This window comes from Coffea arabica, chromosome 7c, assembly GCF_036785885.1.
Source record: "Coffea arabica cultivar ET-39 chromosome 7c, Coffea Arabica ET-39 HiFi, whole genome shotgun sequence".
Classification (NCBI taxonomy): domain Eukaryota; kingdom Viridiplantae; phylum Streptophyta; class Magnoliopsida; order Gentianales; family Rubiaceae; genus Coffea; species Coffea arabica.
The window spans coordinates 130647-153991 of record NC_092322.1 but is presented as its reverse complement, the minus strand read 5'-3'; the positions used below and the strand labels follow the sequence as shown (position 1 = coordinate 153991).

The 23345-nt window shown below is 36.8% G+C and overlaps 4 protein-coding genes across 4 annotated transcripts; 3 read left to right on the top strand and 1 right to left on the bottom strand.

The window, feature by feature from the left end:
• The first annotated feature begins 320 nt into the window (after nt 1-320).
• LOC113695390 (IQ domain-containing protein IQM6) lies at nt 321-4478 on the top strand. Its single transcript, XM_027214471.2, has 9 exons — nt 321-665; nt 1270-1797; nt 2109-2220; nt 2305-2370; nt 2460-2548; nt 2634-2721; nt 2902-3141; nt 3223-3324; nt 3529-4478. Exons 2-9 carry the CDS (start codon nt 1325-1327, stop codon nt 4195-4197), a joined length of 1839 nt encoding a protein of 612 aa, XP_027070272.1. The 5' UTR covers nt 321-665; nt 1270-1324; the 3' UTR covers nt 4198-4478.
• Nucleotides 4479-5574: 1096 nt separating this feature from the next.
• LOC113694749 (homogentisate solanesyltransferase, chloroplastic) lies at nt 5575-11168 on the bottom strand. The gene is made up of 10 exons (XM_027213614.2): nt 10669-11168; nt 10036-10160; nt 9806-9952; nt 9351-9576; nt 8876-8949; nt 8494-8586; nt 8018-8135; nt 7775-7837; nt 6852-6884; nt 5575-6048 (listed from the first exon to the last, which is right to left on the bottom strand). The coding sequence occupies exons 1-10, from the start codon at nt 10918-10920 to the stop codon at nt 5974-5976; spliced, it is 1206 nt and encodes a 401-aa protein (XP_027069415.1). The 5' UTR covers nt 10921-11168; the 3' UTR covers nt 5575-5973.
• Nucleotides 11169-12459: 1291 nt separating this feature from the next.
• Nucleotides 12460-13854, top strand: LOC113695077 (small ribosomal subunit protein eS28x). Its single transcript, XM_027214037.2, has 2 exons — nt 12460-12596; nt 13425-13854. Exon 2 carries the CDS (start codon nt 13426-13428, stop codon nt 13621-13623), a length of 198 nt encoding a protein of 65 aa, XP_027069838.1. The 5' UTR covers nt 12460-12596; nt 13425; the 3' UTR covers nt 13624-13854.
• Nucleotides 13855-18460: 4606 nt separating this feature from the next.
• LOC113697242 (small ribosomal subunit protein uS7-like) lies at nt 18461-21133 on the top strand. Its single transcript, XM_027216783.2, has 5 exons — nt 18461-18712; nt 18833-18967; nt 20137-20408; nt 20637-20840; nt 20934-21133. Exons 2-5 carry the CDS (start codon nt 18863-18865, stop codon nt 20986-20988), a joined length of 636 nt encoding a protein of 211 aa, XP_027072584.1. The 5' UTR covers nt 18461-18712; nt 18833-18862; the 3' UTR covers nt 20989-21133.
• Nucleotides 21134-23345: the final 2212 nt, after the last annotated feature.

The following is a 23345-nucleotide window of genomic DNA, read 5'->3' as shown; positions in this document are numbered from 1 at the left end:
ACATTTATTTAATTGTAGTAGCATTTTGGTTAGATGGTATTGTCATAAATAATGACCATGGCCATGAATGCAACCCACGAAACCTCAAAATATATCATATATGATGACTGTATATCCAAATCCCGAGGCCACCATTTCCAGTACTAAACTAGTATTTTTCTAGCTTATGTAATTCACTTGAAACTTCCTGAGGCAGTCAAGGAGTAGAACACGTGGTTGGAAAATTGTGCATCCATGCGTTGCAGAACAAGCCCCAGTAGCTCTCTTTTCCTATAAATTGAGCAGAAATGAGATAAGAGTTTGTTAGATAAGCAAGGACAGCCAATGTACCTTGCCTTACAACTCTTTCTAAAATTCAGTCGAGTCCTTTGGCTTCATCCCGTTTTGGACACGGAGAGAAAAGAGGGGAAGAGAAGTGGGACTAACGAATACCAAATTTTCTCCTTTTGATGACCAAAACCGATAAAGCTTCTTCCTTTTGATTACCTCGTCACCCCCACATTACACGCTCTCTCTCACATTCCTGTCATCTGTTTATCTTCCTTAAACTTGCCTTCTAATTCTCTTTTCACCATCCCTTTCTGGGATCGTCCCAGTTCCCTATCTTATTTGCATTTTTTGAATATACCGTCGTAACATTTTCAGGCAGGCGCTAATCATACGAGGTAAAGAAAAACTCCAACTTTCTGCAATCTTTATGGCTGTTGTACTTAGATTGGTACGTCTATGTTTGTCGCAGAAAAAGGGTTGTAATGGTCTTTCTGATCGTGATAACATATGGTCAAATGGGGTGGCAAAGAGATTCTTAAATGCAGACATTTCTTTAGTGATTGATTGATTAAACTTGAGTTTTTGGACTGATATTCTTATTTTGCTACGGTTCTGATGCTCTACCGTTGTGAGATTTGAATCTCATTGTACGGATTTGAATTGCATTCTTTTGAAGAATATGGAACGTTTCTTGATTTGTGGGATGTAACTGTAAAGAAATACTAACTTTTACTGGCTATTGGGCATCATTCTAGTTGACGAATTCTTCTTTCTTGTATACGGTTATTTGTTATATTAGATTTTTTTTTTTTGGGGAATGGCGGGTTGGACTTTTATTTCCTCGTACTGTGTTTCGCATTAGCTACTCAAGAGTTGGTGATACATTGTTGTCTGACAGCTGTATCTGAGCTGTTGTTTGTACGTAAATTTGATTACATGAATTATCACTTTGATGCAGTCCTTAGGTGAACTAATTTCATTCCCTTTCCCTTGGTGCAGATCAAAGTACATATCTGTTGGTTTGGAATCGGACATCCCTGCATTCTGGAGAGAAATGGGGATGTCTTTTTCATGCCCTTTATCGCATGATTTGGATGGTCAATTGGAATCCCTTTTAGTTAGACAAATAAGTTTTGAACGTGGTGATGTAAAAGCTGTAATACGTTCTGTTAGTTTTAACGGTAGAGATTCTGATTCTAAAGCAGCGATGAAGTCTTTCGATTCTGGAAAAATGATCCTTGAAGGGTCTCTCAGCTTTAAAGGCCGGGAATTAGAGATATCACTGAAAGCTCCTGCCTTTGATGTAGAAAACACAGGAATTATTGCATCAATCAACAATGCCAAGAGCAAGCAAGTCCCTCCAACGTCACCTGCCCCAGATAGTGTGTTTGAGAAATCTATAGCAATGCCCTCGCCAGGTCCTGCAAATGATAGAGATATGGCTGCTCTAAAGCTGCAGAAAACATATAAAAGTTTCCGAACCAGAAGGCAACTAGCAGATTGTGCGGTTCTAGTGGAACAAAGATGGTTAGTATCAACTAGTATTAAGTATGGTATTAAAAGAATCATGGGCTGCAGTTCTGTTTTGATTCTGTTTTTTCGCTGCATATCATTTAATCATAGTCATGCATCCATCAGAAAGTAATTGATAAAGTTTGAAGGTCTCGTTTAGAGACTGGCAGCATACTCAACTTGCATGACTTTGTTCCAAAATGCAGTAGCATGTAAATACAAACACAAAGGAAATATTCCCATTGTGAAAGAATGGTATCTTGGGAATCTCTTTCTTCTTTATACTCTTTAAATTTCCAGTCTTAGCTTAATCGTGTCGTCTCCAGGTGGAAGTTATTGGATTTTGCTGAACTCAAGCGCACTTCTGTGTCATTCTTTGACGAGAAACCTGAAACAGCAATTTCACGTTGGTCGAGGGCAAGAACAAGAGCGGCTAAGGTAGTATGTTTGAAATAGTATATGCATAGTTCATTGTTGCATCTTGTTTGAGTACTTAATTGGCATCTTTCTCACCATTATCAGGTAGGGAAAGGTTTGTCAAAGGATAAAAAGGCACGCAAACTTGCTTTGCAACATTGGCTTGAGGCTGTGAGTACTCTTTCAAATGAAGGTTCAAGTGATAAATCCTCTTTACTCTTTTCAAGTCATTTGTTAACTCCTTTGCATAACTCTGATAGATTGATCCCCGTCATCGATATGGCCATAATCTTCAATTTTATTATGTCAACTGGCTTCAGTGTGAGAGTAAACAGCCCTTCTTCTACTGGTAAGCTTTATTTTACTCGTAAAACAAGTATGAGATAAGAAGGAATTTCTTCAGCTTCGTAATCGCTTTCAAACTTCATTTGCAGGCTTGATATTGGAGAAGGTAAAGAAGTAAATCTTGAGAAATGCCCTCGATCAAAACTTCATCAACAATGCATAAAGTATCTTGGGCCGGTGAGCTTCATCTCATCCTTGACTTCGGTTTTTTTTTTTTTTTAGAAAGAATGCTTATCTTGTTTGAGAGCTGTTAATGGTTAATCTCATGTAGACAACTGGGAAATCAATCCTTAACTTTGGCTATTATTGAGCCCAATTCAAGAGTTCAAGAGTTAATAAATTTGTTTATTGCCACAGATAGAAAGAATGGCGTATGAAGTTGTAATAGAGGACGGAAAGTTTAAGTACAAAGAAAGCGGACAGCTTCTAGATACAAGAGGCGGTCCTGAGGATGCGAAGTGGATTTTCGTTCTCAGCGTCTCCAAGGTCTTGTATGTTGGGCTGAAAAAGAAAGGCACATTTCAGCATTCAAGTTTCTTGGCAGGTGGTGCTACATTATCTGCTGGGAGATTAGTAGTGGAAGATGGCATTCTAAAGGTAGAGAACTAGTATTGTGCCTTTCAATTGTTTACTTGCTGCAGTTTCATCGTTTCTAATGCAAATCATTTGGTTTCATAGGCTGTCTGGCCTCACAGTGGCCATTACCTCCCAACAGAAGAAAATTTTGAAGAACTTATGTCATTCCTTAAGCAAAAAAATGTCGACCTCAGTGTTGTCCAGGTAGAGTTGCTAATCTTGCCTTTGCACGATAAGATATGAACATAAATGAAAATGTCAATGAATAGATTGCGCCTGTGTAATTTTCATAGTCTTGTCACTTCATCGATCAAATGGTTCTTTCAATAATTTTCTATGTCCCAGTAAGGTACAATATTTCTGAAATGATTGAGTGATATGTCGATTAATTTTCTGTCCTTTGTGCAGAGAGCCCCAACTGGTGAGGAGGAAGAAGTCTTTGTTAGGAAACAAAGTCTTCGAAAAACCATATCAGAACCAGACTTCAGTCGAGCTGGTGATGATGCTGATGCTAAAATCTCCGAAAGAGAGAAAGTTGATTCGATCAAGAAATATTGCAAGGGCACCGAGAATTTACCGCCGCAAATATCGAGGTGGTCTCGAGGACTTCACTCGAAGATTTCTGTACTTGAAATACCCAAAAAGGAGGATGTGTTGGAGCTGTTCAAGAATCAAGAGGAACAAGAGCATCAAATTGGTGGTGAAACTCCGGCGGATGGATATGAAACAGCGGAAGAGAACTTGTCCGACTCTGATTTCTCAGTTTCCAAGGAAAATCTGTTCGATGAGGATGTTGAAGAAGATGAAGAAGAAGCCATTCCAAAAGGAGAGATTATTAGGAGAATATTTTCGCATAAAGGAATGAAATCTTATCAGTTAGCTAAGCAATTGTCTTGTAAATGGACAACAGGAGCTGGTCCACGGATTGGATGTGTCAGGGACTATCCTTCGGAGCTTCAAGTTCGTGGCTTGGAGCTGGTGAATCTATCTCCAAGGACCAGTTTTTCGTCTCCCAGGAAATCTCTAACTCCAAACTTTAGCAGGGAAACCCCGGGCAGAAGTCCACTTGGTTCTTAACAGCATAGATATTAGCTAGAAATTTCAGATTAACAGGTGTATAGACGAAACTGCAGAAAAGAAGGCTTTTCCATTCTACATTCTGCTCCTTCTAGTGTAGGGATGATTTTTTTTTTTCCTTTGTAAGTCGTTTTGCATTCTTTGAATCATTCTTTGATACAATCTTTCTGTACATCATGAAGGGAGGAGATGGATTGTAGATTGTCAGTATCCTTCATGTGTACCTAATTCATTCTTTTTCTGATCATATATACAAGATCAAGAGAGAATTATAGTTATCATATCATTTTCTTTTCCGTTTCTCGGCTTCAAAACTTTCCACTTACTTATGGGGATTTGGTTATTGCCGACGAACTTTTGGGCATGTGCAAGTTCTTGGATCTTCCAGTCAATTTAATAAGCCAAAAAAGTAGTACTATTAAACTAAACCAAATTGCATAATTTGCATAAAATGTAAAACTAACTTACTTAACCAGAAATGTTTTCTATCCCTACTTGCTTTTAGTGGGAAACAAGGGCAAACTACTGAACTGTCCATGGGAAATGAACCAAACAGTATGAGCCAAGAAACGCCAAATTTCATTTTTATCTAAAGCGAAAAAGAGAAAATAAAAGAAAAGTTAAGAGCCCATTGGAATACACTACTCTATTTTGAAGAGTTTTTGCAAAAGAATATACTACTGTAGCGACCTGATGTATGTGAAGTAAAAGGGTGATTGAAAAATGCGTTCACGAAAAACGTAAAAAAATTTCTGCGAAAGACTACAATCCAAACAAGATATTGGCTTGGAAGTTGCAAGTCCAGAGCCTTGGTAGACAAGGGTCAAGGATTCAGTTTTGCTCCGGATTTGGACCCTCTTCAGCTTGCGACCCACGGAGGAAGTTGGACGTCAACTTGGCAACTCTGTCTTTGACGTTTGAGGGCGGTGACCGCCCTACAGAATGATGTTACACACGCTGACCTGATCTTCCAAAAGGGAGTTGAGATGGACTTCAACTTGGAATTCAGGGACTTTTCACTCCTTTCTGTGGTCTCGCAATTTCACAGAAATGGCAGGCGTGGACTAGCCATTTTCTTTGTTCCTTTTTTTCCACATTTTGGGGTTGATATGGACGTGAAAAGATAAGAAATGCTCGTTTACTGAGTCCTTAAAGGCCTGGACAAAGGTATGCTTTATTTCTTCTGCCTTGCCCGCTAGACTAAGTTATTTCTTGTTGGTTTTCTGCTTCCACGCGCACTTGGAATTTTGGACGAAGTCTGAAGTTGGTAATCCCGTTCTTTAGCAAGTGAATAAGAAGCATTAGTCATCAGATTCTGACTGAGACTTCTAACCAACTCTAATACTATTATTACTCTTTATTTAGGGGAGCCCTGGAAGTCCAAATGCTGATTCAGAAATCATAAATCTGTACAGCTTTATCCTATTCTTCATAGATACAAAAATGTTTAGATTTTCTGTTCTTTATAGGCAATTGGTACAAGGTCTAACTTTCAATATTATGCGTAAGTTGACCAGAGATGTACAAGAAATTTCCCTCATTCTACCATCTTTTTGCTCTTTCTTCCTGACTCAAAGACTTGTTCAAAACAGAAGCCAAATTATACATTATTCCACCTCAGGGCAGGGCAGCCAAAGACACAAGCAAGAGAGCTGAAAAGCTCCACCAGAAGCCTGTCGATGCCATCCTGAGGTGATGGGAGAAGTAACCTACAGCCGCTTGAAAACCCTTCTGGACACATGTTGAGCTATATCTTCAGGTTAAAATACCAAACGGCTAAATGAAAGGAAAGATTATGTACTCCGAGTAAAAGAGATTCCATATGAAACGATAGAATGCTAAGATTGCTTCCTGCAAGATCAGATCATCATTAGAATATCTCTATGCTGAATCACGCATACTGGAGTTATTAGAAAAGTGCTAGTTATTTATCTAGAACCTAAGTTCCAACAGCAAAAGCAAAATGAAAAATGGGAAACAAGAATGATTACCCAGAAATTTAAGAGAACATCAAATTGAGATAAGAGATTTGCAATACCCAAGTCATTCCCGCCCGCCCTTATTATCCCTATCTAAGGTGATTCATTTGGGCACGCACAACTTTCCTAATCGTAGTATTAATTTCCTTGATCTACTAGTATGCCATTAGAGCTAACGATGCCACTGAAGAAAACAATATAAAGACTAGGGATGCCTGCATAATTGTTTCAGTAACTAATTTTCTCTTTCTAATTTCTTTCCTGTCAGGGCAATAAAGCCACCATTCATGGATGTCGCTTCAGTTCCAAATCACAGGTTCACCTTGAGAAGTAATTTTATTCCATACTTAGTAGGTAAAGTAGAGTGGTTTATGTCACACACACAGACCTGCTAAAAGTCGAGACTAAAAGTCGAGAGAGAGAACAATTTCCAATTGGATGGAAGCAGAGTGGCACTACGCATAAGGTGTAAATTTGGTAAAAAGCAAAATTTGTTAGAAGGTTCCATTTTTGTGCAACTTATAGCATTCACAGCCATATCAAACTAATGAAGAATTATTGGCTGATGGGTTAAAAGAACACTTCAATATGCACTATTCACCAATTTTTTACTGCTAAAATTGAATTACAGTAAAAAACTTACGAGCGAAACACGTATGTTACATATGTGATTACCTTGGTATAGTTTGCTCTTTCCAGTAGCCACGCCTGAAAATAGATAAAACAAAATGACAGTGTAATAGAAGTGCAGCTGGATAGCAAAGAATATATACAGAAGTAGTTTACTTGAAGTATCACATTAAGTACTTTTACTTCACTTTCCTTTATCAGTAAGTTTCAGCTAACTATAGAGATGCTAGAAATTTCAAGGCCTTCACTTGGGATTCATGTCTACACATTGAGAACTGTAGGGGAAAAGGAGGAGAGACCATAACCCCCCTCTGTTATGTGCTCTGCCTCTTGAACTCAATACAACTGACTGATTTAACGTCATGAGTTTTGAGCTTCAATTAGTATCACTCAACTTCTCTTTGCGTTTTACCCCTATCTCTCCCCCTCCCTCCCTCCCTCTCTCTCTCCACACAATTGCGTGCACACACAGCCACACATATTTGTTAGCTGCTCTCTGCCAGTGTGAAATGCCAGGATGACTTGTCCGATTCCATTTGCAGCACATACAACAAATAACGGTAATCTCTCAATTCCATAAGAATTAACGGTCACTAGAAACCTGGACCCAATTATGAACGAATCAAGTGGCAAGAAACTGTGCAAGCTCAACTTATATCACCTATTTTGATAGGACTTTTATGTTAAATCCACCATAGGATTGACTGACTTGCCACACATGTAAAGACAGCTCAACATGTGCAGTTGTGGAACTTGGGCGCCATTTAGTTACTTTTTGTAACATAAATATCCCAACAGCAATCAAACAAAGCCGAAGTCATTCCTATCCTCACCATGCTACCCAAATTTGGCTTCAAATTATGAAAATAGGGAACCCTATTGTGCACCTTTTTAAGTAAGATGTGGAAAGAATTAAACATCAGCAATCAAGGGACACTAAACTTGCAAATATGTGATAAAAGTGGTACCTGGAAAACTAAACTCAAAGCCAATACAACATGTACGGGTATCATTAAACCACCTTTGAAAGCCTGAAAGAATGACACATGGAAGAAATACACTCAGGATAGACACTTATCAGGAGAAAATCAAGGTTCCTGATCTCTACGTCATTGATATTAAAAATTAACATGATCACAACACTGCTCTAGTAAATATTGAAAATAGTGCAAAGGCAATCATTATAAGATATGTAAAATTGCAGCATTTACCTGAGGCAAGTAAATGGCTGCTAAAACAGCACCAACGTAATTTATTAATAGAAGCGCAGAACCAAGAAATGCTATATTTCTTACACCAAGCTTTGTTGCCAAAGTAGATATCTGAAACCTGAAGAATGTTGCAAAAGAAAAGGAGAATAGTCAGGAGTAAAAGAAAAGGAGAATAGTCAGGAGTAAAGTAACAGAAGTTAATAACTTCATTCTGAAAAATGAAAAGAAGACAAAGGAAGTGCAAATAGGAGGCAGCTCATTTTGGGGCAAAGAACAGCGTAATGGCAGCAAATGATGGATTGAGCACGTAAAACTTGAAAAAATGAGCTGTTTTACCCAACATGGTAAAGCATCCATCACAATAATGAGAAATAAAGAGAAAATGTTGTGCATACAAAGAATGTAAATATGTTTGTCCAGTAAAAGTTTGACATCATACATCCAATTAGTGCTGATATCATACAATAGTGACTTACTTGCGATCCCCCTCCACATCTGGAAGATCCTTAGTGATGGCAATAACCAGTGCAAATAACGTTACAAAAGTTGTAATGAAAGCCACAGGCGAGCTGCAGGCAAAAGTTTCATGTAGAAGCATTGGTCAATTGAAACGGCCTACTAAATCATTCAAACTTCAATTAATAATTATCCTTACTAATGAGGTGTACTGACTGAAATACAAGATTTGAGACCATTCCAAAACTATGACTTGATCTATTCCAGTGATCAGTGTGAAGCCCCAATTCTTGTTTTCTGTTGTCCTTTGCTTTATCAGAGATTGGGGAGGGAGGAAGGTAACATAGGGTATACAATATGTTTTTGACTATATATTGCTTACAGCATTGAATGAGAACTCACCTCCACTCAAATGGTAGACCAAGAGCAGCTCTTGTCGCATAATACACACCATAATTAAGAAGAAAACCACGTACCTGCAAAAATCAGCCCATTTATAACCAATTCATGGGAAATGAATAACAAGGGAAAACAAAACTTAAACTAATCAAAAACTAATCGAACAGTTATACATGTTTTAACTGAATTTTTGGCTTTGAGAGGGGTAACAGGGTTAGGAAATAGAGTAACAATAAGTTATGATCCAGTAAAATGCATCTGTAACTGTATTTTCCTTCCATCTTGTGCACATTCATTATGGGACAAATTCAAAGACAAATATCTTTATATCACCATAAACTATTGCCTAGGATAAGAAGTCGCTATAGCCAAAAGTTCTTTATCTTGGAATGAAAATTAGTCTCTCTCCCCAGTCGATAAAGCTTTGGTCTGACAAATGTAAAGGAAAGTTTTCATGGAGAAAAGGCAAAAATTGTACCGTGGCAATTATAAGAAATGCTACAACTGGATATCTCTTCATGCGGAATGGGGGAACAGAATAAATAGTGCCAAGAAAAAGACCAAGGCAGTACAGCGCTGAGATGAATGGACCAAAATTCAGTCCAACAATCAAAACCCCAGCCACTGCAAGAAAAAGCACCAAAAACCATGCAGATTTTACAGAAAGATCTCCCGCAGCTATGGGCAAATAAGGTTTGTTCACCCTGAAATCAAGAGAACAGCAGATGAAACAGCAATAAGCAAATGATTTCATCGCAGCATATTACACTGTAAGCAGCTATTCATTGAGTTTGCCCCTCCTATTTATTTTTCAGGGACAAACCTAGTTTACAAGGGTCCCTCCACATACATGTATATATGTGTTGCTTAGAGATATATGCTTGTGGTTTCTATATCAAACTTTGACATTTGGTAGCAGTGATGTTCGCTTACTTGTCAATTCCAATGTCATATATCTGATTTATCCCCACTATGTAACCATTTCCGCATATGAGAGCAAGAAGACCAGATAGAGCCTTCAACAACAATGACCACCTTATCAAATTTGGGTTCTCAATCAGAGCTCTTGCCACTAATGAGCTGTCAAAGAAAGAGAACGTGAACTTCAGTAAACTGTAAGTGGAGACGCATTTAAGAACACATTGAGAGTAACCACTACTTACACTGATCCTAATGCTGTTCCTCGAATAGTATGAGGCCTCAGAAATCTCCAGAAGGCATCTTTGAACTGCGATACTTTGCTTAAGAAGGGATCGGAGGATCCAGCAGTACCAACTTCAGAGCAAGCCTAGAAGAATTAATTCTATACAATAAATCAAACCAGCGTTCCAGTTATGCCATGTTTAAGGAGATCAAACATATTATTTCCACAATATGCAAATACAACTGGCAGTCAAGAATTGCTCTGCAGATTGAGTCAGCAATTCAACAACAGCATGATTCAGTTTATAATCTCGTCGTCCCAATTAAATTGGAGTGAAACACTCGAGGCACTTAGATGTATGAGTAAGTTATAACTTTGTCAGTAGAAAGTTGCTTTCTTTATGGTGGTGGTTATCAGGAAACTGCAAGCAATTTAGAATGTAAATGGGAAATGAGGGGTCAAATTTGCTGCCTGCAATCAGCTAAAAAGAATAACTTATTATTGTTTTCATTAATAGTGGAGCCCGACTAATAATTAAGACCAAAATCTCATATATTACTTATGCGGATGTTATTCCTTAATTACCAATCATCATGTCGTAGTAGAAGGTAATGAGTAGCAAGGAAGCAAGGGAGGGAAAGTTGGAAGATACCCAGATGGAAAAGCGCCTGCGGTGCTTAGTTGTGGAAGTAGTCGATGAGAGCGCAATTGGACTCAGAATAAACCCATTTGAAGAAGACAAAAGATGGGAAGATTTGAGCGCACCCAACTCTGCAACTTTGTAAGCGGGCAGTCTGAACTGCTGGGGCGCATTTCTTGAACAGTAGGGAGCAGCTTCTGGACGAATGGAAACAGCTGAAATTCGAAGGGAAGAGGAAGATGGTAATGCAATTGCAAGCTCCATAAAAATGTTTGGATGGAAGCTGGGCAGCACTGGAAGACGGGGAGGGAACTGGCGGGCTTGGTGAGCTGGGGCTGACTGGTGACTGGTGAGCAAGAAATTCGGTATCCGAACCACTACTGCAAAGTAGCTTTAATCAACCAGCCAGCAGTCCTGAAATTTTTTTGGTTTAGCTTTTGATTCTCTTCTATTTCCCTTCTTGCTTTCCTTTTTTCACTTTTACCCCTCTTCCTCTTCTTCTTTCAGTTGAATGTGTTGTATTTGCCTTCGAAAAATCACAATGTACAGTACAATAAGCGATGCATGTGTAGCAGATGTTAAATATATTCATATGAATCCCTTCAAAACCAAAAACTACCTGCTACATTACCATGTGGATCGATAATCTATTAATCTAAAATTCGTCATTTTTAAACAAAATATGCTGTTTGTCATAAGTAGCTGGCACAATTTAGACCTTCAAGAAGTTGAGCGATACATCATGGGCAAGTCAATGAAAATATTAACGAATTGCTAGTGTTAATAAGGCTCAAAAAAAATTCACAAGAGGTTTATGTTGTAAATAAACAATAAGACATCTCACACACACACTTATTAGTAATTCTCCCCGAAGTTGAGTTTTCATTTGAGATTAGGGGTAATGGCGAGTCAAACTGCTCGCAAGTAGCTCGCAAACAGTTTGGTCAAAAGTTCGGGTCGGATTTGAGGAGTGTTTGGACAGCACTATTATCTCAAATAATATTTCGCTTGCATCATAAACATATTTCCCAAAAAAACCTTTTTATATTTCCAACCATCTTTTTATCTCACATACATCATATTACAAAAAGTGCTACAGTAATTATTCCAAATAATATTTCAAATAATACCCTATCCAAACAAACCTGTCACCTAATTCGAACTCGATCTCGAGCTATTTGATTAGGCTGGCGAGTCGAGTTTGAACACTAAGTATATTATTCGAGTGTTCGACGAGCCTAATCAAGTAGCATGCATATATAAAAATTATATTTTTATCAATTATGAAATTATAAACTCGAATGAAGTTGAGTTTTCATTTGAGAATTGAGATTTGGATGCTTCTTTAAGCATAGTTTGAGTGAGCTTTTGTACCAAGCTCCTAATTTGATCATGCAAATCTTTAAAATTCCGTTTGGATGGATCTACTTAATTAAAAACTTTTAAATAACACCATCCAACTTTTTTTTTTAGTATTACATGCATAATTATTATAAAATAATTTGTTAGAATATTTGTAAGAAAATATGACCAAAAAACCACTATTTAAAAAAATGGAAGTTTGGCTTGGAGCACTCGGGTGAATTGGAAAAGCAACAAGCATGGATGACACATCATTTAGGCTTGGCCTTTATGATTAATTAACGCAAGACAAGATGGATTGTGAACAATTATTTTTTTCAAAAAAAAAAAAGAAAAGAAAAATTGGATTGTGAACAGTTATTAAAAAAAGAAAAAAGAAAAACATAGAACAAGCTACTGGTCTTCTATATAATTATACTAATAACTGAGTCCTCTAGGGTTTTGGTGTATCCTATTAAGGCTGAGTCCCATTGGCATCGGCAGCGAGCTTTGAGTTACTTGGGCCGTTGTCCCAGCACTTCCCTCCATCTCCGGTCTCCGATCTCCGATCTCCGACCTCCGCCTTTTGCCTTCAGCAGGTCTCCTTCCACATCTCTCGTCTGGTTATTCTGACTTTTCCTTTCTATAGGCATCTATCTCCGTTAGTTATGCCTGTTTATGCTGTTCGTAGGACTTGTATACAATTTATGTTGAATTTGACGGACAACATTTAGAATGTTGCGTAACAAAGTCAGTTCACTATGCCTCGTAGCTGATTCTTAATTACCTGAGAAATTGATTTTCTTATGAGGGAAAGATGATACTCTTGGAGTTGCGGTTGAAATAGCTGATTTACTACTATTTATTGCTTGGTTTATTTATTAGCTTTATTCTCTTGCTCGTTTGTAATGTTTCTGTGGAATTGGTGCAGTATGAATCACTTGGCAGCATAAGCTTATAATGTCTATGGCAGTGCAGCAAATTTCTTTCGTGTTTACTTTTACATTTTTATGCTGATTGCTCTTCTTTAATCTAGAGTTCAATAGGCTATGAGAAGCTTGCGTGGACATTGTTCATGAATAGGTTATTGAAAGCACTTGCATAGCTTCTGAATACCTTTCTTGGCTAGTGGTCGAGGTGAAGGATGTAGATAAATTTTAACAAGTTTACCTCTTTCTAGTCCTTCAACGCTATAGGTTTTATGTCTAAACTTGAGTGTTTTTTGGGGGTTGATAGCTTAAGTACAAGAATATTATTTTTCTTTTGTTTTTGATAATGCTAATGTTTTCTATTGCTATATGTTCACTGGATATGGCCATTTGATGTCCTTGATAATTGGCTTTATTCAAGATATTGTGTTTTATGTTTCTCTTCCGTTGTTTACTCTCTCCTAGTCTTCTCTAATTGTAGTTGTCCTGATTTTGCAGAATGGATTCTCAGATCAAACATGCTATTGTGGTGAAAGTGATGGGCCGCACTGGCTCTCGAGGACAGGTGACTCAGGTGAGAGTCAAGTTCCTTGATGACCAGAACCGTTTCATCATGAGGAACGTCAAGGGACCAGTCAGGGAAGGTGATGTTCTCACCCTGCTCGAGTCTGAGAGAGAAGCAAGGAGGTTGCGTTGAGGGCTCTAAATGTCTTCTTTTTTTCTGTTGAATGTCTGAAATCCTGCATATTAGTTTAGTTGTTCCAACGCAAGCTGCATGCAATTTTGTTACTCTAGAGAAATTTTGTCCAAGACTCTGTTTGGTATAGGCAAGGATTGGAACCTATTTATCATTGAGTGTAATTGAATACTTTTGGTCATATATTTTGGGGATCATGATCTATTCATTTACGGTTAGTTGTCTTGTTTATTGTGATACGATTGGCAAGTATTCCAGCTATCTAATGTCACTCCTGAAGTTTTTTCTGTAACAATCTTATTAGTTCTGAGGAATTGTGGGATACGATAGAATGTTAATTAGTATGAACATAAATCTGTTGACTTAACTAGCAAGCGTGCTATTTGCTAATGCTTTTGAGTACTCGAAAATCATGCTTCAACAATCCAGTCACGTTGCTTGTTTTTCAGTGTGTTGTTTTCACGTGTGCAAAAATGTTGCGAGGCTGAAGGTGTTTATTATTTTATCTCAAGTTCTCAGCCAAAAGCATGCCAGTGATATTGCCTAGCAATCTGGTGTTTTAACTTGCGAATTGCCTTTGAATTGCTCTATTGTGTATCCCTAAAGGCTGGTGGAATGTGTTTTATTGGCTTCATGTAATAATTTTACAGGTGGATCATTTAGTACTCTTGCGTTGTCTGGGTTCGTGGCCTTATGCCCTTATTAAAAAGGGTTTGACCTACAAGGGTTTCTTAAAATGTTTTTTGTGTATGTGCCCACTAACTCTTCCTTTTGGAGTTGGTTAGCTTTGTGGTGTAAGTTATTGCTAACCGCATATTTATAGCAGCACCTAGGGATAGACAAAAATATTCGCTGATCCAAAAATTCATTGTACTCGAATCAATCCGATTCAAAAATTAGGATATCTAACTTATATTATTTGATCGGGTCAAAAAAGAGTCAGGTACTCGTTTAGATGCGGGGCGAGTTAGGATCATATAATTAAAAATTCGTTTCGTGGGTACCCGACCAACTTCGTATATATATATTTTTAATTTTTTTAATTTTTATGCACATACTATAAAATAATATTTTTAGAGTTAAATAAGTAATTTTATTAAACAAATTGTATTATAAATATGGGAGATTATAGTTTGTTTATAAGATTTATTTGTAGAGGTCATAATCTTATTTTTTTTTTATGAAAGTGTTTAATTAATGTAGAATATATATTTAAAAAAAGGAACTGATTATCTTAAATTTTTATTGATTTTGAGTTCCTTTAATTTTTTTCTTTTTCTCAAATTCTTTTAGCATGCACGTTTGTTTCTTGGTGGGGAGGCTTTTTTTTTTTGGGCGCATCTGGAGCCAAGCAATTTAGGATTTCTAACTTAAAATGAAATAAACCGTTTTTGATCATTGTGACTTACCTAAACAAGTTGTAATTCCTTATTAATTGTTTGTACAACCTCACAATATAAGTGTGATAAATTTAGCAACTATTTCAGTAGGTTTCACGCACAATAATTGTATGTCTGTTATGTACTTATATAAATAATTGACATTTTCTTACAATCAGTTCAGATAATGTTATATTCATTCCTTGTCCTCTTTCAATAATTTGTAACAATTTTATATTTGTCTCTAAATTCTACACGGTTGATTTAGTGGTGTTTTGAACAACAATTTTGGCCGACATGTACCTAGTGGCCGAACTCCATTCCCATCGGATTGTTATCGATGAGTCGATTTCTAGTCTATCATACTAACTCATGGTTATATCTTATGCATATTTTCTACTACTGTAAACATGGTTAGACTCAGCATTCCTTAAATTCTATGGGGAGATGAGGACTGACAATCAATTTTTGTAATAGGTAATTACTCAATTTCAACTGCTTGTATGTCTTAGTGACGTAGATGATAGATGTTATATACAATAGAGCTGTTAAGTCAATCGAGTAGCTCGAAAGCTCGTTAAGGCTCGAGCTCGGCTCGTTAATTTTGGTTAACGAGTCGAGCTCGAGCTCGAAATATGCTCGTTTAGTTAACGAGCCGAGTAAACTCGGCTCGTTTGATACTCGAGTAGCTCGTTAGAGCTCGTTAATGAAGCGCATATTTGTCATTTTAGAAATCAAAATTATAAAAATTAAAAATTATAGGTTTTTATTAAGGTTAATTTGCACGAGCTCGAACTCGAGCTCGTGAAGCGATAAACGAGTCGAGCTCGAGTCACATGTACATTTAACGAGCCGAATTCGAACACATTTTAAAGCTCGTTTTTCTAACGAGCTCGAGTCGAGCTCGAGTCAAGCTCGGCTCGAATTAAACTCGAGTCGAACTCGGCAACCAAATACTCGGCTCGACTCGGCTCGATTAACAGCTCTATATACAACTACTACTTGTACATCTCACATTTCCTAGTTAGGAACCTCTTATGCATTGAGATGCTACCTAATTGAGGTGGCCAACTAGGGATAGTATGAAAACACAGGTTCAACGTCTGTAGAAAGAGGGATTATCTAAATTTTAAGGGACAGGACCCTACCTTATTCTCGAACTCTCTGCTGAGTTCTACTCTGACAGTTGAAATTATGGTTCTTATCTATACTGACAATTATATGGCTCATGATCACATCACACACTGGGAATTGGTTTTGCCTGAAGTATCGGAGGCCTCTGTCCTTCCATCTCTAAAAGATGAAGGGCAGAGCTTTTGATTTTTTCATGCTGTCAAAGAGTTGAACAAAGTTTTTTTTTTTTTTTGGTGTTGTCAAAAATTTGAAGAATGAAAATAGAACTGGTTGTTTGCTATTCAAAAATTCTTGTTTAGAAAGCTCATAGTACCGCAACAAGGATACTAATTAAGGCCGCTCTTGAATCAATAAGAAAAGAAGTGCTAAGTTTCAATAGGACTGTCATAGGACTATTTGGAAGTTTATTTTCGTTTCAGGTTAGTTATTATCGATACACGATAGAGGAGAATTACTTTTTGTTATTGCATTTTATTTGTTGCCTTATGTTACATAATGCTTTTGATTTGGTTTTCTACTAAATATAAATTTGGATACAACTTAATGTAGGAACATATGCAGAATGATTGAATCTTTAGAACAAAATAAATTTTATAAATTAGTAAAAGAATATAGTAATATAATAGATTCAACATGTTGGATATTGTGTCCAATCATATGTATGTTTTCTGAGGGGTGTGAATCGAAATTCAAATCGGTAATTCGGAACTTTGAAATCGGAATTTTTCGGAATTTTGATATCATAATTTTCGACTGATTTCGATTTCGAATTCACCAATTCGGAATTCGGTAAATTCTGATTTCACTGAATTCATGAATATAAAAATTATTATTATAATATAAATGTTATATTATATGTATTATATATATATATATGAAAAATAGATTTGAAATCGAAATAGGAATTCCGATTTCCGATTTCAATTTCGATTTCGAATTGTGAATTCGAAATCGGAATTTCCGATTTGAAAAATCTCATTACCGAATTCGACCAATTCGAAATCGGATATTCCGATTTCCATTCCGAATTACCAAATTCCAAATTCCAAATTCAATTTGAATTCGGTCGGTAAATCGGAATTTTTCGATTTTGCGTACCCCTATGTTTTCTTGTAGCCAAAATAAACAAGATGCGAAGAAATTAAGATGAGCAGATGAATACTATGTTTGAGAAATGGAAAATTAGCAACGTTTCCTGTAAATTAATGTATCTTCGTATTTAAATTGTTATATGTCTAATCAAGTTTTTTTTTAAATTCGTATCTAATCAAGTTTGTTCTTTTTGGTTCTCAAGAATATAAAAGTCTAATTGATAACTTTTTTTGGTTTTTTTAAAATTTTTTAATTATAAGTAGGAGGGATTGAACCCGAAACCTTCATGTCAACTTGTACTTCCTTCCTCCAAATCATCCAACCCATCCCTCCCCCAACTTTTTTTACATTCATATGTGCTAAAATATATTTAAACTAATTTTATTATATTCTATTATCCAGTTCAACAATATAGAATTGAATATAAGTCTATACAAAAGCAACAAATAAATACACTACAAATTAAGCAGCAATAGGAAGAACTACACCATCCCCAGCAATGCACGGGTTAGCAACTAGTATTATACTAAAAATATTAATATGATTTTGGGGAGATTTTACAATCCTTTAGAGTATCATACCCACAAGTGAAACTCACCGTTAGATTGTGAAAAAACTGTTATTGGCCCTTAGATAGTTAAAGTATTTAGAACTTAAATTATTATCTTTAGTAAGAGATAAAAATTGAGTGAATTGTACTAAAAAAGAGACATGGAATTTTACTATGATTTGATGATTTAAGGGGTGTCTAGTAATAGGTTTCAACCCCTACTATAGGTTTCAAATTCAATTATATTCATACATAATGTTTGCTTGGGGCCAATGGGAATAAATCAATGGGAATGGTAGGCCTCTTCTATGGATTTTTGATTAATCACCTCTTACTAGAGAATCATCTTAACTCCCCATCTTATGCTCTTTAAATCATCTTAATTACCCATTTATTCTCATTAAATATAAAAAGAAAGAAAATAAAATGCCACCATTTTTGCTGGTTTCAACAAATGAAAACAAATGTAGAAGAAAGAAGAAATAACGAAAAATAAAAATAATAAATTATAAAACCCCTTCCACATAAACAAAGTTTTTTTTATTCTTAAAACTCATTATCATTGATCACCCTATGATATCGATAGTGATAGTAATTATGAAATTCAAGCCAAACGGCTCAGTTTTTCTTTCTATCATTACCCTCATTATTATTAAGAAAAAAAAAAAAAGAAGTGGTGACTACAGCAACAAAAACCCATTCCCTAGCAACAAAAACCTCGCCGGAGCCCAAAAGTAGCTAACAATTGAAAGTAAGTCATCTCACAATGTGGGCTCAGTGAATATAATAACTGTCCAAGCCAGGAAGCCCAAAACCCTATTAGTCATTTAAATAGCCCCCGATTGCAAAGCTAGGGTTTTGGTTATTTCCTGCTCCAGTCCTCCTGCTTCAGCTCCGCGGCCAACCTCCTCCGGCAATCAGTAGTTCCCCAAAGGTTTCTTCCACCCCTCGTATCTCCGTTCCGCCGCATCTTTTCTTCTTCTTCTTTTTCTTTTTCTTCTTTTTTTTTTAATTGTTTTTGCTAATGATGAAATGCATATATTTCTGGCGGTAGTGATTTGTGGGCAGAGCAGAGGAAGCAGCAATGGAGACTGGGGCCATTGTATCGGCGGCAGCGAATTCTCGTGACCAAGATAAGATTCACACCGATGTCTTGCTTTTCAACCGCTGGTCCTACGATGACGTTCAGGTCCTTTTTCCCCGCTTTCTTTCTCTTTATTTATATGTTTGTGTTTTTTTTACTCGGCTTCTTTATTTAATTTCTAGTTATTTATTTATTTTGCACTTCTAAAAAAAATCCCTTCTCGTCACTACTGAATGATCGACTTTTTTTTAACTGAAAGTCTTTTTGGTTGAGAATGCCAAATGCTGGAAGTTATCCTCTTCAAGAAATCGGTGTTGGAGATTTTAAACTTCTCATCCTGCAGGAAGTTTGTTTAATCCAAAATTTTTTGTGAAACGTAGTCAGTACTATGATAGGATGCATCCTCAAAGGATAGGGGGTCCTTCCCTCTATGCATTTGAAACCATGAAGCATGAGTTTTATGATTTTATGCATCTGAGCTTCTCAGTTATATATGTTATATGATTTTATGATTTTCGATTGTGCTCCAGAATTTTTTGTCTACTTTCTTTCTGTGGCTGTAGTTTGATCAATAGTGAGCCTGGTTAAACTTTTTTTAAAAAAATTATAATAATGGAAAATAAAAACTGTGGGGTGTCTGAAATTTTCCAGCTTTTCTGGAAAAAATGTGAGGCTAGCTTGCAAACTTTACTGATATATTTTGTGATACGGATTTGAAACAAGTGCTAATCCAACTTGAGTTTTGTTTTTGTTTTGATCTGTTCTTATTTTAAGTAATTTAAAGAAATTAGTGCAATCACAAGGTTTTGAGAGAGATTTATGTTATTTTGACATGCCTATCTTTATCCTTTTTTTTACTGCATTTGTCAAATTGGAAAAGTGACAATTAGAGGGTGTAATCTGTGTATACAACCCAGACACTGATGGTGCTTAATGGATGTCTATTTCCCTTTTTTCTTTCATGTGGATGTCTCATTTAGCTTTGTGCAGCTCATGTCTACTCACAGAGCCTTATACTTGCTTAATATTCGATTTTAGACTGATATTCGTACGTGACCTAGAATGTTAATTATCTAGCTACTCATATTTTCTGTCGTAAAGACTAAAGAGTCCTTTCTCCTATGTAGATTGCATGTTTTGCTTATGCTTTTCATAGGTGTCAATAGAGAAGCAGCCATTTTGTGGGATGCCTGTGACTCTTTGACTCTGTGTTGTTGATTTAGTCATGGCTCTAATTGCCCCATGGGTTTCTGGATATTATAATCGTCTTACAGGTCAGTGACATTTCAGTGGATGATTATATTACTGCAACAGCTGCCAAGCACCCAACATACATGCCTCACACTGCTGGTCGGTACCAAGTTAAGCGCTTCAGAAAGGCACAGTGCCCAATTGTGGAGAGGCTGACCAACTCTCTGATGATGCATGGCCGAAACAACGGGAAGAAGCTGATGGCTGTTCGCATCATCAAGCATGCCATGGAAATTATTCATTTGTTGACTGATTCAAACCCTATTCAAATCATTGTTGATGCTGTTATCAACAGGTATGAAATCCTAAATTTCGTTGTGCTATAGTTGAGAGCAAGGGTACCTACTTTTTGGTATCAGTTTGGAAGTTACATTGTATTATGGTTGCGCTGAAGTGCTATGTGAGCATTTGAAGTTGTGTTGAAGAGTCATCTTGGTTATATACTCAGGTACAGCCTTTTATATTTCCATTTGGTACCTCATTAATTCTTTCCTCCTGCCCGTATGTTTTTGTGCGTGCACAGTGGGCCGAGAGAAGATGCTACTCGAATTGGCTCAGCTGGTGTTGTGAGGCGCCAAGCTGTTGATATTTCTCCACTTCGCCGTGTCAATCAGGCTATCTATTTGCTAACAACTGGAGCCCGTGAGAGTGCTTTTAGAAACATCAAGACCATCGCTGAATGCCTTGCTGATGAACTTATCAATGCTGCCAAGGGATCTTCCAACAGGTATGGATTTAACTCATATTGAGCCTGTTCTATAGTGTATAAAGCTGGGTCTATACTGTATAGATGACTAATAACCACATTTTCACTGTGCAGCTATGCCATCAAAAAGAAGGATGAGATTGAGAGGGTTGCAAAGGCTAATCGTTGAGGGTGGATACTGGAAAATTCAAGAACAGTTTTGTTTTTCTGCTTTCAAATTGTCTCAAAACAGAACTTAAGATTCGACGTACTATTTATTTTTCATGTAGTGGATTGAGTTTTATGGCAAATGATATTTGAATGGTTCTTTATCATTTGAGGCATATTTATGTTAACTCTGTAAACTGTAGTGCATGGTGCCTTCCCTGTTTAGCAATTCTGGTAGTCAACACTATTATTATCATTATTATTTGGTTGGTGGTTTCAGAAAGGAAGATGGTCTTGTCAAATTCCTAGATGCTCATAAAGGGTTTTTACAGCACCATTTTGTTCGACCTGTGTTGAAGAACATTGCTCTGTGGAATTGATCCATCTGTAATCAAGCTGAAAGTAATAGACGGTAGATTGCAGATTAGTGGATCTCTTGGCGGGCATTTTAGTTTTGATATTGTTTTGATTTCAGGCAATGGCGGATCGGGATCGGTCGATGCCCAGAGATTGGCTCTACCCCGAGTCTTATTGGCTAAGATACGAGGCAATTTTGGAACTGGATCAGGCGTGCCCTGCAACTGACAATCGCAATCCATTAAAAAAAAACCCAAAAGAGTCTATTTCTGGTAAAGTCGAAGAGCAAACGTATGGCACGCATTATCTAATATGTCAATTGCGCTCTTCTTCTTTTGGCAGCTTACTAGCACCAGTAATTTATCAGTTGATGGAATTTTGCCCAACTATTTTCGACGTACCTAATTTAACGCCCATATTTGATCCTATAAGTTTGCCTTCCTTCATCAGGGATCAAATCGAGCGAACAAATGTCTTGCCCTTTAGGATGTAGTAACCACTGAAACTGATATTTTGATCATTGAGAAAAGAATCCAGCCAAATTTCTGTTAACTATTTATTTACTATATCTAGATCATTTTCTCTGGTGGTGTTATAGACCACAATCCAAATAATCCTTTGTCGAGACCATATGAAAAGATGGTGCTTATCCATCGCATGTGATTGATTACGAGGGGAAAAGTTGAAGGTATTCTCCAAAAAAATTGAATCACAATAATTAAGAAGAACTTGTGAATGCTAGAAAAGAAATGCCCAAGAATTTATTCTTCCTGTTCATGCATTATGAAGCTTCAACTGGCTTCACACTCACAGGCAGGCTTCATCGGGAGCATCAAAAATAGAAATAATGCTCTCTGCTTTTTCCATTTCCTGCTTATCCGTAAAAACAGCATACTAGCTTTACAGGCACATCTTACTATTGCTACAAAATTTGCTTGTTTTATTTTCATTTCAGACACATGTTGGATGGGATGTGAATCTGAGTAGGTTGTATCACACTCCCCAAATTTTGCCTCATCATATCATCTCCAAAGTATATTACAATCGGTTCGCTTAAATAAGTCAAATTGTACCAAGAATTTGTCAGCTACAGGCAGAACAAGTCACTTTCGATTACATCAGGTCTTAAGTAATGTTGTGATATTCTTTGGTATGATGTGACTTATAGTTGGAAAGTGATGTTCATGGATCATCATCACGCACAATGAATATTTAGAAAGCATTGTGCTTTTTTGTATTTTGTCCCTGGCAAGCTGCTTGTATTTAATACTAAAGTTAAACGACGGGTATCACTTGTGAATCTAGAATAAAGGCTGGTAGATCGATCATAAAGAGGAACAGATACATGTAATCATTTGTAGGCAATTTTGCAGCAGCTGTTTGACATTCCCTAGTTACATTGCTACTTAATTGATGCCAGATGCCCAGAAGAATGGTAGTATGGTACTATCAATAAGGAATCATCAGTTGGCATCCTTGGTTAGTCTGAAATGGAATCTCAGCTGATGTGGGAGTTTTTTTAGCTACTTATCAACAGTCTCTTGCCTGTTTCAGAACTTACAGAAACAAAGAAAAAAAAAGATTAATCTTTCCTACACTGTCAGCGTTGGATGAATGACAACTATGCAAAAATTAAATTTGTCATGAATCCAACGATGATAGTGTATACACAGTCAGTGTACATAAGATTTACTAAAAAAAAAAATAATCACAAGTTAATTTTGAGACTGGGAGATTACTTGAAAACATACTATTCTTTTAAAACTCTAAAAGAAAACGAAGAAATTTGGAGAACAGCAACAGAAATAGTATAGTATGATTGAGGGTTACTTTAATTTGCTTACTCAAGGCTGCTCGCCTAAATTAGATTCTAGCATCGAATCTGTTCTTTCTATCAGATACCCTTCTGGTGTTCTACCAAAAGAAAAAGATACCTTTCTGGTGCTGCAATCTTTTCAATCTGATCGACAAAAAAACCCGAAAGTCAAACATCTGTTTGTATCCCTTTAAACCTTTCTTTTA

Coding starts and splice junctions, on each gene's coding strand:
- LOC113695390 (XM_027214471.2), top strand. CDS start 1,325: ATGGGGATGTCTTTTTCATGCCCTTTATCGCATGATTTGGATGGTCAA. Junction 1,798..2,108: donor GTTCTAGTGGAACAAAGATG/GTTAGTATCAAC, acceptor TGTCGTCTCCAG/GTGGAAGTTATTGGATTTTG. Junction 2,722..2,901: donor GCATAAAGTATCTTGGGCCG/GTGAGCTTCATC, acceptor TTATTGCCACAG/ATAGAAAGAATGGCGTATGA.
- LOC113694749 (XM_027213614.2), bottom strand. CDS start 10,920: ATGGAGCTTGCAATTGCATTACCATCTTCCTCTTCCCTTCGAATTTCA. Junction 10,161..10,668: donor GCAGGCGCTTTTCCATCTGG/GTATCTTCCAAC, acceptor TAATTCTTCTAG/GCTTGCTCTGAAGTTGGTAC. Junction 7,838..8,017: donor CAGCCATTTACTTGCCTCAG/GTAAATGCTGCA, acceptor TCATTCTTTCAG/GCTTTCAAAGGTGGTTTAAT.
- LOC113695077 (XM_027214037.2), top strand. CDS start 13,426: ATGGATTCTCAGATCAAACATGCTATTGTGGTGAAAGTGATGGGCCGC.
- LOC113697242 (XM_027216783.2), top strand. CDS start 18,863: ATGGAGACTGGGGCCATTGTATCGGCGGCAGCGAATTCTCGTGACCAA. Junction 18,968..20,136: donor GGTCCTACGATGACGTTCAG/GTCCTTTTTCCC, acceptor ATCGTCTTACAG/GTCAGTGACATTTCAGTGGA. Junction 20,409..20,636: donor GTTGATGCTGTTATCAACAG/GTATGAAATCCT, acceptor GTGCGTGCACAG/TGGGCCGAGAGAAGATGCTA.